Source organism: Sapajus apella, unplaced genomic scaffold (genome assembly GCF_009761245.1).
Source record: "Sapajus apella isolate SASKATOON/1434 unplaced genomic scaffold, GSC_monkey_1.0 scaffold2, whole genome shotgun sequence".
NCBI lineage: Eukaryota > Metazoa > Chordata > Mammalia > Primates > Cebidae > Sapajus > Sapajus apella.
Genome location: NW_022436942.1, coordinates 68,300,653 through 68,314,258, shown reverse-complemented (window position 1 = coordinate 68,314,258; position 13,606 = coordinate 68,300,653). Strand labels below are relative to the sequence as shown.

Here is a 13,606-nt window from a genome sequence, read left to right as displayed (position 1 = left end):
TATTTTAGTAGAGATGGGGTTTTGCCATTTTGGCCAGGCTGGTCTCAAACTCCTGGCCTCAAGTGTTTCACCTGCCTTGGCCTCCCAAAGTGCTGGAATTACAGGTTGAGCCACCATGCCCACCCTCAAGATCCCATTTCTACAAAAAAATTTAAAAATTAGTTGGCCATGGTGGCAGATGCTGTAGTCCTAGCTACTTAGGAGAACAGATGGGAGAATCACTTGAGCTAATGAGTTTGAGGCTACAGTGAGCTCTGATCATTCCACTGCATTCCAGCCTGGATGACAGAGCAAGACCCTGTTTCTAAACCAAACCAAACAAAAAAATATACTGATTGCAACTATCTTTTACTGACAACCTGGAGTCGCAATTATAACTATTAACTATTATATTATGCTATAATATTATATTTTTCTATCTCCTCTCACGCTGAAGTAAGACATTTCTACGTAAAAACTTTGAAAACATTCCAAAATATGGAACAATAAGGTCACTTAATATTAAAATCCTGTCCCAATATTTGAAACTATCATAACTTGGAATAATTGTAATAATTAACACATAAAAAATCCTATGAAACAACCACGAGGATTCTAACTAGAATCTAATAGCAAATCAACTTAAAAATTAAAATTTGGTTTCTCTTTTTAGGTGATAAAATGCAGAAAAATCATACACACAGATTCATATTCACACACATTTTTGGGCAGTGACTCATAACAAATATACAGAAATTATGGGTTTTTAGTGCTTGGGACTCTAGATTGATTGCTCAGTTCAGTGACTTTCAAGTCTTTTTTTAAATGGAATGTTATTTTCAAACAATTTTGAAATGATTACTTGGAACCCCAATTTATAATTCAGATAAAGCAGAACTGATGTGGGTGAATTAAGAGAGGGACCTATGACAGTTCTCAATTGTCCAGTAAGACACTTCTTCAGACTCCAGGTACTCCTCTCATAATGTGTAGAAACCACTGATGAGAATTTTGAGCTTGATGGTAGACTGAACACACACTCCAGAATGTCCCTCCCACTCAAAATTCCTTAAAAGGAATAGAAAAAAAATGTACACACAACCCCAAATCAACAAACATTTGAGGAGAATCAACATCATGAAGGAATTTTAAACTCAAAGATAACTGTTGTTAAAATTGTTTCCATTATTAAAGCCGACAGAACTACATTAGAATATGTTAAAATACATTTAATTATTATTTTTTAGAAAAGTAAGAACATAGTATATCCAGAAACTATTAAAGCTACATTTGGAAATTAGAAATTCATTCATTGAAATACAATGATCAATAATGGCAAGATAATAGCTAAGAAGGTAAATGAAGCTGGAAGATTATACTAAATAACTTATCGTTAATAGAATGCAAAAGATCTATCCTTTTTAAATTTATTTTTATTTTTTATTTTTTTTAAGATGGAGTTTCACTCTTGTTGCCCAGGCTGGAGGGCAGTGGCATGATCTCATCTCACCACAACTTCTGCCTCCTGGGTTCAAGTAATTCTCCTGCCTCAGCCTCCCGAGTAGCTGGGACTACAGGCGCCCGCCACCATGCCCGGCTAATTTGTTTTTGTATTTTTAGTAGAGATGGGGTTTCACTATGTTGGCCAGGCCAGGCTGGTCTTGAACTCCTGACCTCGTGATTCGCCTGCCTCAGCCTCCCTAAGTGCTGGGATTACAGGCATGAGCCACCACACCTGGCCAAGATCTATCCTTAATAGAATAAAAAATATGAACAATTAAAAGAAACATGGAAATTACTCAACAAGAACAAAAAAAACCTTAGGCTGGGCGCAATGGCTTACACCTGTGATCCCAATACTTTGGGAGGCCGAGGTGAGCAGATCATTTGAGGTCAGGAGTTCAGGACCAGACTGGCCAACACTGAGAAACCCTGTCTCTACTAAAAATACGAAAAGAAAATTAGCTGGGTGTGGTGGGGGGTGCCTATAATCCTAGCTATTTGGGGGGCTGAGGCATGAGAATTGCTTGAACCCAAAAGGCAGAGGTTGCAGTGAGCCAAGATCACGCCACTGCAGCACTCCAGCCTGGACAATATAGCACGACTCTATCTCAAACAAACAAAAGAAAGGAAAAAAAAAAAAAAAAAACTTAAAAATAGGCAAAAAATTTGAAAAGACATTTCTCCAAATGAGATACACAAATAGTCAATAAGCACATGAAAAGATGCTCAACATCATTAGTCATTTGGGAAATCAAATCAAAACTACAAGGGTACCACTTTACATCCACTAGGCTGGCTGTAATAAAAAGGAAAATAAATGCTGACAAAAATGTGGAGAAATTGAAACCCTGTGCATTGCTGGTTAAAATGTAAAATGATACAGCCACTGTAGAAAAAGGTATGGCAGTTCTTCAAAAAGTTGAACATAGAAATTACCATATGACCCAACAATTCTTCTCTTAGGTATCCACATAACTGAAAACAGGGACTCAGACAGAACTTGCATATCAATGTTCAGAGCAGCATTATTGACAATAGCCCAAATGCAGAAATAACCCAAGCGTCCATCAACAGATGAATGGCTCAACAAAAGGAACATATACATACAGTGGAATATGATTCAGCCATAAAAAGAGATGAATTCTGATACATAGTTTACAACAAGGATAAACCCTGTATACATTGTGCTAAGTGAAATAAGCTGACATAAAGGATAATTTTTTTTTTGAGATGGAGTCTCAGCTCACTGCAATCTCTGCCTCCCAGCCACAAAAGGATAAATATTGTGCGATACCACTTTACATGAGTTATCTAGAATGTTCAAATTCATACAGATGGAAAGTAGAATAAAGGTTACCAGGGGCTGGGGAAAGAGAAAATGGGAAGTTATCATTTAATTGGGTAGAGTTTCTTTTTGAGTTTCAGAAATAGTGGTGAACACTATAAAATATTGTGGGTGTGCTTATTGCCACTAAATTGTACACTTATAAATGGCTTAAATGATATATTTTACAATATGTACCTTTTTTTTTTTTTTTTTTTTGAGACAGGGTCTTGCTCTTTCACCCAGGCTGGAGTGCAGTGGCGCAATCTCAGCTCACTCCAACCTCAGCCTCCCTGGGTTCAAGTGATTCTCCTGCCTCAGCCTCCCAAGTAGCTAGGACTACAGGTGTGCACCACCAATGCCTGGCTAATTTTTGTATTTTTTCTAGTAGAGATGGGGTTTCACCATGTTGGCCACGCCGGTCTTGAACTTCTGACCTCAAGTGATCCACTCACCTCAGCTCCCAAAGTGCTGGGATCACAGGTGTGAGCCACTGTGTACATTTTACTACAAACAAAAAGTTAAATATATACCTAGCATATGATAGCCATTCCACTACTAAATACCCAAGAGAAAACAAAATATATGTTCATGCAAACACTTGTACACATGTTTACAGGAACTTTATTTGTAATAGACAAAAAATGGAAGTAGCCCAAATGTTCATTAGCAGGCAAATGGATAAACAAACTAATTTTATATATACACACACACACACACACACACACACACACACACACACACAGAGATATATATATATACACACACACACACACAGATATATATATATACACACACACAGATATATATATATACACACACACATACATATACATATGATGGAATATTTGTTTGCAATAAAAAAGAAGGAACCATTGATATACACAACAAAATAATTATGCTGAGTGAAAGAAGCCAGACAAAAAATAAAATACATTGTGTGATTCCATTTGTGTACTACTCTAGAAAATGCAGATCAGTAGTTGATTTGGTGAGGAGCAGGAAGGATGGGAGAAAAGGATGACAAAAGGGCATTACAAAACTTTCAGGGTTTATAGACATGTTCACTATCTTTTTTTTTTGTTTTTTGAGATGGGTTCTCACTCTGTCACCCAGGCTAAAGTGCCAATGGTACAATCTTGGCTCACTGCAATCTCCACCTCCCAGGTTCAAGCAATCCTCCCACGTCAGCCTCCCAAATAGCTAGGACCACCGGTGCGCACAAACATGCCTGGTTAATTTTTTGTATTTTCGGTAGAGGTGGGGTTTCTCTGTGTTGCCCAGTCTGGTCTCAAACTCCTGAGTTCAAGTGATTCGCCTGCACTGGCCTCCCCAAGTGCTGGGATTACAAGTGTGAGCCACTGCATTTGGCCTCAAATTCACTATCTTGATGGTGGTGAGAGTTTCATGGCTATATTATCAAAGCGTACACTTCAATCACATGCAGTTTACTATAGGTTAATTATATCTCAATAAATCTGTTTGAACAAAAAAGGGAGTCCCATGTGACAAAAGACATGATATACAAAGAGGTAAGTGACGAACTAGAAGAAAACACTGCCCATGTTAATATCTAAAATATATGTAAAAATATGGCAAATTGATAAGAAAAAACAAGCATCCAATGGATTAGAAAAAAACGAAAAAAGAAAATAAAGAGGCTGGCCAGGCACAGTGGCTCAAGTCTATAACCCAGCACTTTGGGAGGCTGAGGTAGAAGATTGAGCCCAGGAGTTAGATCAGCCTGGGTAACATGGCAAAACTTTATCTTTATTAAATTAAAAAAAAAAAAAAAAGAAGGTAAATGACATAGAAAGGAAATATAAATGACCAAGCATATATCTGGATAGATGCTCAGTCTCACTAGTAATCAAGAAAAATGAATATTAAAACAAAATACTGTCAGAATGATGAAATTTTAAAAACTAAGAGGATAAGTGCTAGTGAAGAATTTTAAGTAACAGAGGAAGCAGGTACTCTGGGTACACTCTTGGTTGGAATAAATTTAATATATCTGTTCTATGAGGGCTGGGCATGATGGCTCCTGCCTGTAATCCTAGCACTTTGGGAGGCTGAAGTGGGCAGATCACCTGAGGTCAGGAGTTCAAGATCAGCCTGGCCAGCATAGAGACACCCTATCTCTTCTAAAAACACAAAAAAATTAGCTGGGCATGGTGGTGCACACTTGTAGTACCAGCTACTGGGGAGGCTGAGGTGGGAGAATCGTGGGAGAACCCAGGAGGCAGAGGTTGCAGTGAGCCGAGATCCTGCCACTGCACTCCAGCCTGGGCCACAGAGTGAGACTCTGTCTCAAAAAGAAAAAAAATACGTATATCCATTCTGTGGAATACAATGTAGTAGTTTAATGAAAAGAAGTACATGATAATAATTATTATAACTATAGGTAATATTTATTATTTCCTATAAGCCAGATACTGTTGGGTATTACCTACTGACATGAACTCACTTAGCGCTCTTGATCACCCTATGAGGCGAGTACTATTATTATCCCCACTTTATACAGAAGGGAACTAAGGTACAGAAGAGGTAGGTAACATGGCAAAGTTGAGCAGCTAACAGATGGCAGAGCAGGGATCTCCACACAGGTGTTCTGGCTCCAGAGCTGATGCTCTTAACCCCTACAGAAGGGTCTCTTCATTTACCGACACAAAAAAATCCAAGATGTTAGCAAGTTATACAATATACACCGTATAATACACTCATATTTTTAAAAACTCACAAAACAATATTATCTATATCTATCTTTATCTCCAGAGAAAAGAATGAAGGATATATAAAGCTGGTAATAGTGATTTATCTCTGGACAAGAGAGTGAAGGACTAGACTCGGGGTAGGACATAGTCAAGGGGGACTTTTGCTTCATGTCTATTTCCTAGTTTTCATACTATGAGAAGGTATCCAGGTATTACTTGTATAATCAGTTTTATTTTTTTTTTTGAGACAGTGTTTTACTCTGTCACCCAGGCTGGGGTGCGGTGGTATGATCATGGCTTACTGCAGCCTCACCTTCCTGGGCTCAGGTGATTATCCCACCTTAGGCTGCTGAGTAGCTGGGACTACAGGTGCATACCACCACGCCCAGCTAAGTTTCTGTATTTTTAGCAGAGACTGGGTTTCACCACATTGCCCAGGCTGGTCTTGAACTTCTGGGCTCAAGCAATCCTCCTGCCTTGGTCTCTCAAAGTGCTGAGATTAAAGGCATGAACCACTGTGCCTTGCATAATCAGATTTTTTAAGATTAAAAAGTCCAAAATATTGATCCAATGTTCTTCTACTTAACACAAACATTACTTCAAAAATGTCCTTTATCTGGGCCAGGTGAGGTGGCTCACGCCTGTGATCCCAGCACTTTGGGAGGCTGAGGTGGGCAGATTGCTTGATGTCAGGAGATCAATACCAGCCTGGCTAACATGGCGAAATCCCATCTCTATTAAAAATACAAAAACTAGCCGGGCGTGGTGGTGGGCACCTGTAATCCTAGCTACTTGGGAGGCTGAGGTATGAGAATCGCTCGAACCTGGGAGGTGGAGGTTGCAGTGAGCTATCATGCCAGTGTATTCCAGCCTGAGTGACAGAGAAAGACTCTGTCTCAAAAAAAAGTCCCTGATACAGCCTGTGAGAATATTTTAAATGGTGAAATATTTTACTTTACCAAAGTGTCCTGCTCCATTACTGAAGAAAGCTCAACTGGCAGACATTTTTCCCTAAAGTCAATCAAATATTTCTTTCTATTAATCATTCTTTGGTCCTAATTTGGCTTTCTCATAAACAAACAAAAATAACAGTAATCCATCTGTGTCGGGGATCCCCAAGACCACCTCCAGATTCAGTGATTCATTGGGAGGACTCATAGCATACAGTCATACTCTTGGCTATGACTTATTACACTGAATACCCAAGCAAAATTAGCAGAGGTAAAAGGCACATGGAGTGAAATTTGGAGGAAATCAGGTGCAAGCTTCTAAAAGTTGTCTCCCAATGCAGTCACAGAGGGCACAATTAATCCAGCAATCAGTTGTAACAACACGCATGAAATGATCAGGGAGGGTCATTACAGACTTAGTTCCCAGGGTTTTTACTAGGATCATCTGGGTTTTTACTGATCATCTAGGCACATTCTGCCTAGTCTGTACCAAAATTCCAGAAAGAAAGAAAGCAGGAGCTCAACATAAACCACATTTTTCATATGCTTTAGGCAAGGTAAGCCATTGTTATCGCGAATGGCAGGAATAATACATCCAAGAACCAAGTTCCCCAAGATGCCAGCCAAGGGCCAACTTGGCAAGCAGACCTTTCTAGGGACAGCTGTCTCAGGCTTGCATGTTAATTTTTTTTCTGAACACCATCTTTTCCATAATCCTTTATTTATTATGTCTTTCTTCAGTCCTTTGTTCCTCAGTTAATACATAATCAATTCCCACTGTGTCTTTCTCTAGTCTTTTGTTTCAGTTAATACATAATCAATTATATATACGAAAGTTTCCAGACTTTTCATTCATTTTAGTCACCTCTTAGTCACCCTCATGTGGGACTCTAGCATGACTGTCTCTTAAAACATGAAGCCAAAAATATAAAATAATACTGCAGGCATAATTTGACCATAAATATGATACTGTTTTTTATTAACGCAGTAAAACAGTTTATGCATTTTTATGTAGTATACTAATTTATGCTGCTATAGTATAATAATTTTTAAAGCTGCATTAGTAATAGATGATGTATTGAATTGGCAGACAAAACTTGAATTCTACCATATTATATTTATTATAATCCCATCAATGGCATTTTGTTTAAGCACAGTGCCTCCATCTACCAAGATGATTCTGAATTATAATTGCATCATCTGTTTCAGGTTGACTATTTCTTCTAGCTTTCTGTCATGTGCAAATTATTGATGGCTCTAGAGCCAGACTGCTAAATCCAAATCCTGGTTCTACTACTAACTAGCAATGGGATGTCAGGCAAGTCAGCTTAAACCCTCTGTGTGACTGGGTGCCATAGGCCATAAAAAAAGAAAACAAAACAAAACGAAACCCTCTGTATGTCTCAGATCCTTTCTCTGTAAAAACTGGTAATAGTAATTACAGCCAGGCGCAGGCTCATGTCTGTAATCCTAACAGTTTAGGAGGCTGAAGTGGGAGTATTGCTTGAGGCCAGGAGTTCAAGAGCAGCCTGGGCAACATAGTGAGACCACATCTCTATTAAAAAAAGAGGCTGGGTGTGGTGGCTCACGCCTGTAATCCCAGCACTTTGGAAGGCCAAGGTGGGTGGATCATGAGGTCAAGAGATCGAGACCATCCTGGCCAACATGGTGAAACCCCGTCTCTACTAAAAATACAAAAATTAGCTGGGCGTGGTGGCACGCGCCTGTGGTCCCAGCTACTCGGGAGGCTGAGGCGGAAGAATCGCGTGAACCCAGGAGGCAGAAGTTGTAGTGAGCCGAGATTGCGCCACTGCACTCCAGCCTGGCGACAGAGCAAGACTCTGCCTAAAACAAAACAAAACAAAACAAAACAAAACACGAAAGAAAGAAAGAAAATTAGCTGGGCATGGTGGCTCATGTCTATAGTCCCAACTTTTCAGGAGGCTGAGGTGGGAGGATCACTTGAGCCTAGGGGTTTTGGGCTGTAGTGAGCCATGATCACACCACTGCATTCCAGCCTGGGTGACAGAGTGAGATCCTGTCTCTGGGAAAAACAACAACAACAAGAACAGCTAAAACTAAACTAAAAAATTGTACTTATAGAGTTGTACAATGAAATAAATGAGATAATATATATAAGAAGCCTAGTATGGTGTCTGGCACATTGTAACTGGATAATTAAAAAAATGATTATTATAGTATTAATAATAATAATAAACAAATCCGGATAAAGGGCAAATCTCCATGGCATTTTTATGTGTACATTTCCTAAGAGATGATAGCAATCAAAATATTTTGAGATTATCAATTCAATCAGATTTATATTAAGATGTACTTAAAATCCAATATAAAAACCTTTGAGATATAAAAACAGTGAAATATTCATTAGTATTCATTTTCAGTTATGTTAGCAGGGTGTTAGTTTAATAGAATGTAGTTTCTATCATCTTTGAAATACTGGTATGAAGAGAAAGAAATCAAGATTGACTGGATGGGCAGGAAAATGTACCTTTATCACTGAGAAGATAATTTCAACTGTTCAAGCAATTCCTACTTATGTCAGAACTCTGGCAGAATAAGAGATAAATACACGCCTGTGCTTATTCCTGTGTACTGCCTTACTTTATGAAAATAAAATGTTAAAATGATAAAGGACAATGGGGGAAGCACTTTTAGACACTTCATCTTTTACTAATAAGGAAAACCAATGAAATACTAATAAAAAGGCCTAGTAAAGAAAAAGTGCCTGTAGCCATCTGCAATCAGAAGAGCTAAAATTCTTAGACAATATGTAATATCTGGAATATTAACTTTAATGGCAGTAGGAAGCATCAAAATGCATGCTTCACCAACAAACTAAAAACTACTAATGGACCTCTAAAAAGAAAATAACAAATATAAATCACTGCATATGTCTAAAACTTGTTACATTTATGCTTAACACATTATGTTCCTAAATTTTTCCACGATAAGAACAAACAACTACATATAGACAATCAAGGATAAAGTTTTACATCCAAACAAATGGCGTCACATAATTTCTAGCAAACTAACACTTCCAATTAATGATTGTTCACAGTGCAGTCCTCTTTAGAGTCAAATATGAATCCTAAAATTTACCCATTCTAACAGTGCATTGGAGATGGCACTACTAGAATGGGTAAATTTTAGAATTCATATTTGATGGCAATCAAATATTGCCATTAAGACAGCTATATTCTCTTACATGCTAACTGTGTGACTTTGGGCAAATTATTCAATTTCTCTGTTCCCTAAGTTACAAAATACAGGTAATATTTACTTCAGAGGCTTACTGAGAGGACGAATTAGGGTATACTATGAGATAACAAAATTTGCCACTTTTACCACTAAGTATACAGTTCTGTGGCTCTAAGTACATTAACATTGCTGTTGTATAACCATCACTAAAGCTATATTTTTTAAGTACTCAAGACTGTGCATACAGTAACTGCTCAGTGAGTGGCAGCTAAAATTACTCTCATTAGTGCTATCTTATTCCATCTTAAATTTGTGTAAATTATTTATTCCTAAACAGAAACTATTTCATATTTATTTACACTAAATTGCTCCCAGTCTGGGAAATACTAGTTTCAACTTTTAAGCTGTAAACTACATTTCTAGCTTTCAAATTCTTCATTCAAGCGAATGACAAAAATATGCAAATATTAAGAACTAACACACTGAGCATTTACTATGTGCCTAGTGCTGTTCTAAGCATGTTCAATTAATCCTCAAAATAATTCTAGGAGGTATATACTACAAACATTCACATTTTACAGCTGAGTATAAAGAGGGTAAGGAACTTGTCCAAGGTCACCCAGCTGGTAAGCGGCAAAACCAGGATTTGTACTCAAACAACCAAGTTCTAGAGCTTTTTTTTTTTTTTGAGATAGAATTTCGCTCTTGTTGCCCAGGCTGGAATGCAATGGTGTGCTCTCGGCTCACTGTAATCTCCACCTCCTGGGTTCAAGCAATTCTCCTGCCTCAGCCTCCTGAGTGGCTGGGATTACAGGAATGCACCACCATGCCTGGCTAATTTTGTATTTTTAGTAGAGAGAGGGTTTCTCCATGTTGGTCAGGCTGGTGTTGAACTCCCCACCTTAGGTGATTCGCCCACCTGAGCCTCCCAAAGTGCTAGGATTGCAGGTGTGAGCCACCACGCCCAGCCTCTAGAGCCACTCTTAATCACTCCGCCATGCTGCCTCTCACATGCATAGTAACATACCACCCATGGGAATAATTAGTTTCAGATGCCAGGTGTTAAATGTTGACTGAGCCTTTGAGTTTCTCAGAAGCTTTACCATCTATTATTTCCTGTGCCTTTCCTAGAGATAATAAAGAACAATCAGCCCCATTTTACAGATAGAGAAGCCTCAGGGAAGTCAAGTAATTTGTTCAAGGTCAACAGACCTTGGAGAGGTCCTGGCTCCTAGTTTGGCCACTTACTAGCTGTGTGAATCTGCAATCTCCTTGAGCATCACTCAACTGTAAAAGGAAAATGACAACAACACCTTTTGCAAGAAGTAAAAATGTATCTGTTTGCAAAGTACCTGGCACAGAGCTTTGTATAAAAAGTGCTCAATAGGCCGGGTGTAGTGGCTCACGCCTGTAATCCCAGCACTTTGGGAGGCCAAGGTGTGCTGATCACCTGAGGTCAGGCATTCTAGACCAGCCTGACTAACAAGGTGAAACCCTGTCGCTACTAAAAATATAAAAATTAGCCAGCCATAGTGGTGGGCGCCTGTAATCCCAGCTACTCAGGAGGCTAAGACAGGAAAATCGCTTGAACCCGGAAGGTGGAGGTTGCAGTGAGCCAAGATCGTGCCATTGCAATCCAGACTGGGTGACAGAGCGAGACTCCATCTCAAAAAACAAAAAGTGCTCAATAAATGTGAGTCCCCCTTTCCTCATTTTGCAAGTAATTGCTGGCATAGTGTTCTTTCCAAACACCATGCCTCTAATTCTCAATACCTTCTCACCAAACTGTGTTAACAGATGGGGGGCAAAGGATATGATTTTCTGGAGATTACTATGTGATATCAAATCAGAAACCTCGGTGAACCATCTGATACCAAATCAGGCACCTCAGTGAATTATACCTCCAGCTGTATTATATAATTTTAAATATAACAAACTTCTCTTTTGTCCATATGGCCTATTACTTTAACAAAGTAGAAAATAAAATTGGTCTACCGAGATTTGTTCTTTATAAAATTATGCTTAATGTTCCCCAATATCTTCTGTTCTTTTAGGTAACTGACAAATACCTTACTTGATTTGTTCTGTTTCTGACCAGACATTGTTCAAAAATTAAGTTGTTATCATTTCCAAATTATATCTTTTTCCTCTTAAAAAGAATGCTTTTTTTTTCCCTTTCATTAGATCCTTCTTCTATTCACCATGATTTCTCAAAAATAAAGGTTAATAACTTGGCACTAGGTTTTTTTCCCTCATATTTGCATAGAGGGAACATCTAACATTGAATTATAAGTACTATTCATGCCAAATATGGCCAGAACAATTAGTATTTCCTGTCATTTGGGCAGCATTTTCTTAAGAAAAGATAAAAATGCTAGGAGGTGGCATGGTCTCTTGTAATGCGAAATTGCTGCAGAATTAATCTTTTTCTTTCCTCCCAGACAGCAAGGATGTCACAAAGCATACACTGTTGACTTCCAAATATCATTTAAAACACTCCCATGTCTTAAAAACAATTTGAAGTGGATGTTAAAAGCCAAGGAAATTTTTCAATCACGTGTTGACTTCCTGAATCTACTATTTCCCCAACAAGCTAAAAGGCACATTGGGAGGGTACAAGCAGAACCACTACAGAGAAAAGTGGTACTATGGGAGCAATTCATTTGTTTGGCACAGTGAAGGTTCGCTGCCAATTTGTACCAGTAAGGATTCAATAACTTTTCAAAGCCAAAAATGAGGTTTGGACAAGAGTAGCTTTTTATAGTAGCTTTTGCTGAGATCTAGCAGCTAATACAAATTTTAAAGCCTACAAAAATTAGTAAAGTATGGGCAATGTTTAGGAATTAAAATATGACCTATCACTTTATTTTCCTAAAAAAGCACCAAGCTAAAATAAAATATTTGACTTCACTCATTCATTCTTTCTTGAGCTAATTTTATTAAAAGAGGACAGAAAATATATTTTTGGTGCTTAAGTTCAGTCATCTATAAAAAATATTATTTATCCTACTAATGAGTCTGACAGAAGGATAAATAAAATAAAAGCTGTTAAAGCATTGTTTAAAATTTAAAGTACATAGCAATGTGAGATACAATTGTATTTTTTTAATCTATATATTTTATTGCACTTTAGGTTCTGGGGTACACATGCAGACCATGCAGAATTGTTGCATAGGTACATACATGACAATGTGGTTTGTTGCCTCCATCCCCCATCGCCTATATCTGGCATTTCTCCCCATGTTATGCCTCCCCAACTTCCCTACCCCCTGCTGTCCCTCCCCTATTCCCCACCAACAGACCCCAGTGTGTGATGCTCCCCTCTGTGTCCATGTCCCCTCTGAATCCTCTGTCTCACTGTTCAACACCGCCTATGAGTGAGAACATGCAGTGTTTGATTTTCTGCTCTTGTGTCAGTTTGCTGAGAATGATGGTTTCCAGATTCATCCATGTTCCTACAAAGGACACAAACTCACTGTTTTTTATGGCTGCATAGTATTCCATTGGTGTATATGTGCCACATTTTCCTTGTCCAGTCTATCATCGATGGGCATTTGGGTCGCTTCCAGGTCTTTGCTACTGTAAACAGTGCTGCAATGAACATACATGTGCATATGTCTTTATAATAGAACGATTTATAATCCTTTGGATATATACCCAGTATGGGATTGCTGGGTCAAATGGAATTTCTATTTCTAGGTCCTTGAGGAATCCCTACACTGTCTTCCACAATGGTTGAACTAATTTACACTCCCACCAACAGTGTAAAAGTGTTCCTGTTTCTCCACATCCTCTCCAGCATCTGTTGTCTCCAGATTTTTTAATGATCGCCATTCTAACTGGTGTGAGATGGTATGTCAATGTGGTTTTGATTTGCATTTCTCTAATGACCAGTAATGATGAGCATTTTTTCATGT

The 13,606-nt window shown here is 38.4% G+C and overlaps 1 protein-coding gene across 6 annotated transcripts in view; it reads right to left on the bottom strand.

The window, feature by feature from the left end:
• The window catches only part of IFT81 (intraflagellar transport 81), a 93,242-nt gene that overhangs the window by 35,921 nt on the left and 43,715 nt on the right, over window positions 1-13,606 (bottom strand). Inside the window, exon 12 of one of the 6 annotated variants that reach the window (XM_032301342.1) lies at window positions 10,617-10,816. The exons of the other annotated variants lie outside the window; for them this stretch is intronic. Coding sequence (XP_032157233.1) covers window positions 10,799-10,816 — 18 coding nt within the window. The 3' untranslated portion in view covers window positions 10,617-10,798. Of the gene's footprint in view, window positions 1-10,616; window positions 10,817-13,606 lie in introns of those variants that run through there. 6 annotated transcript variants of the gene reach the window in all.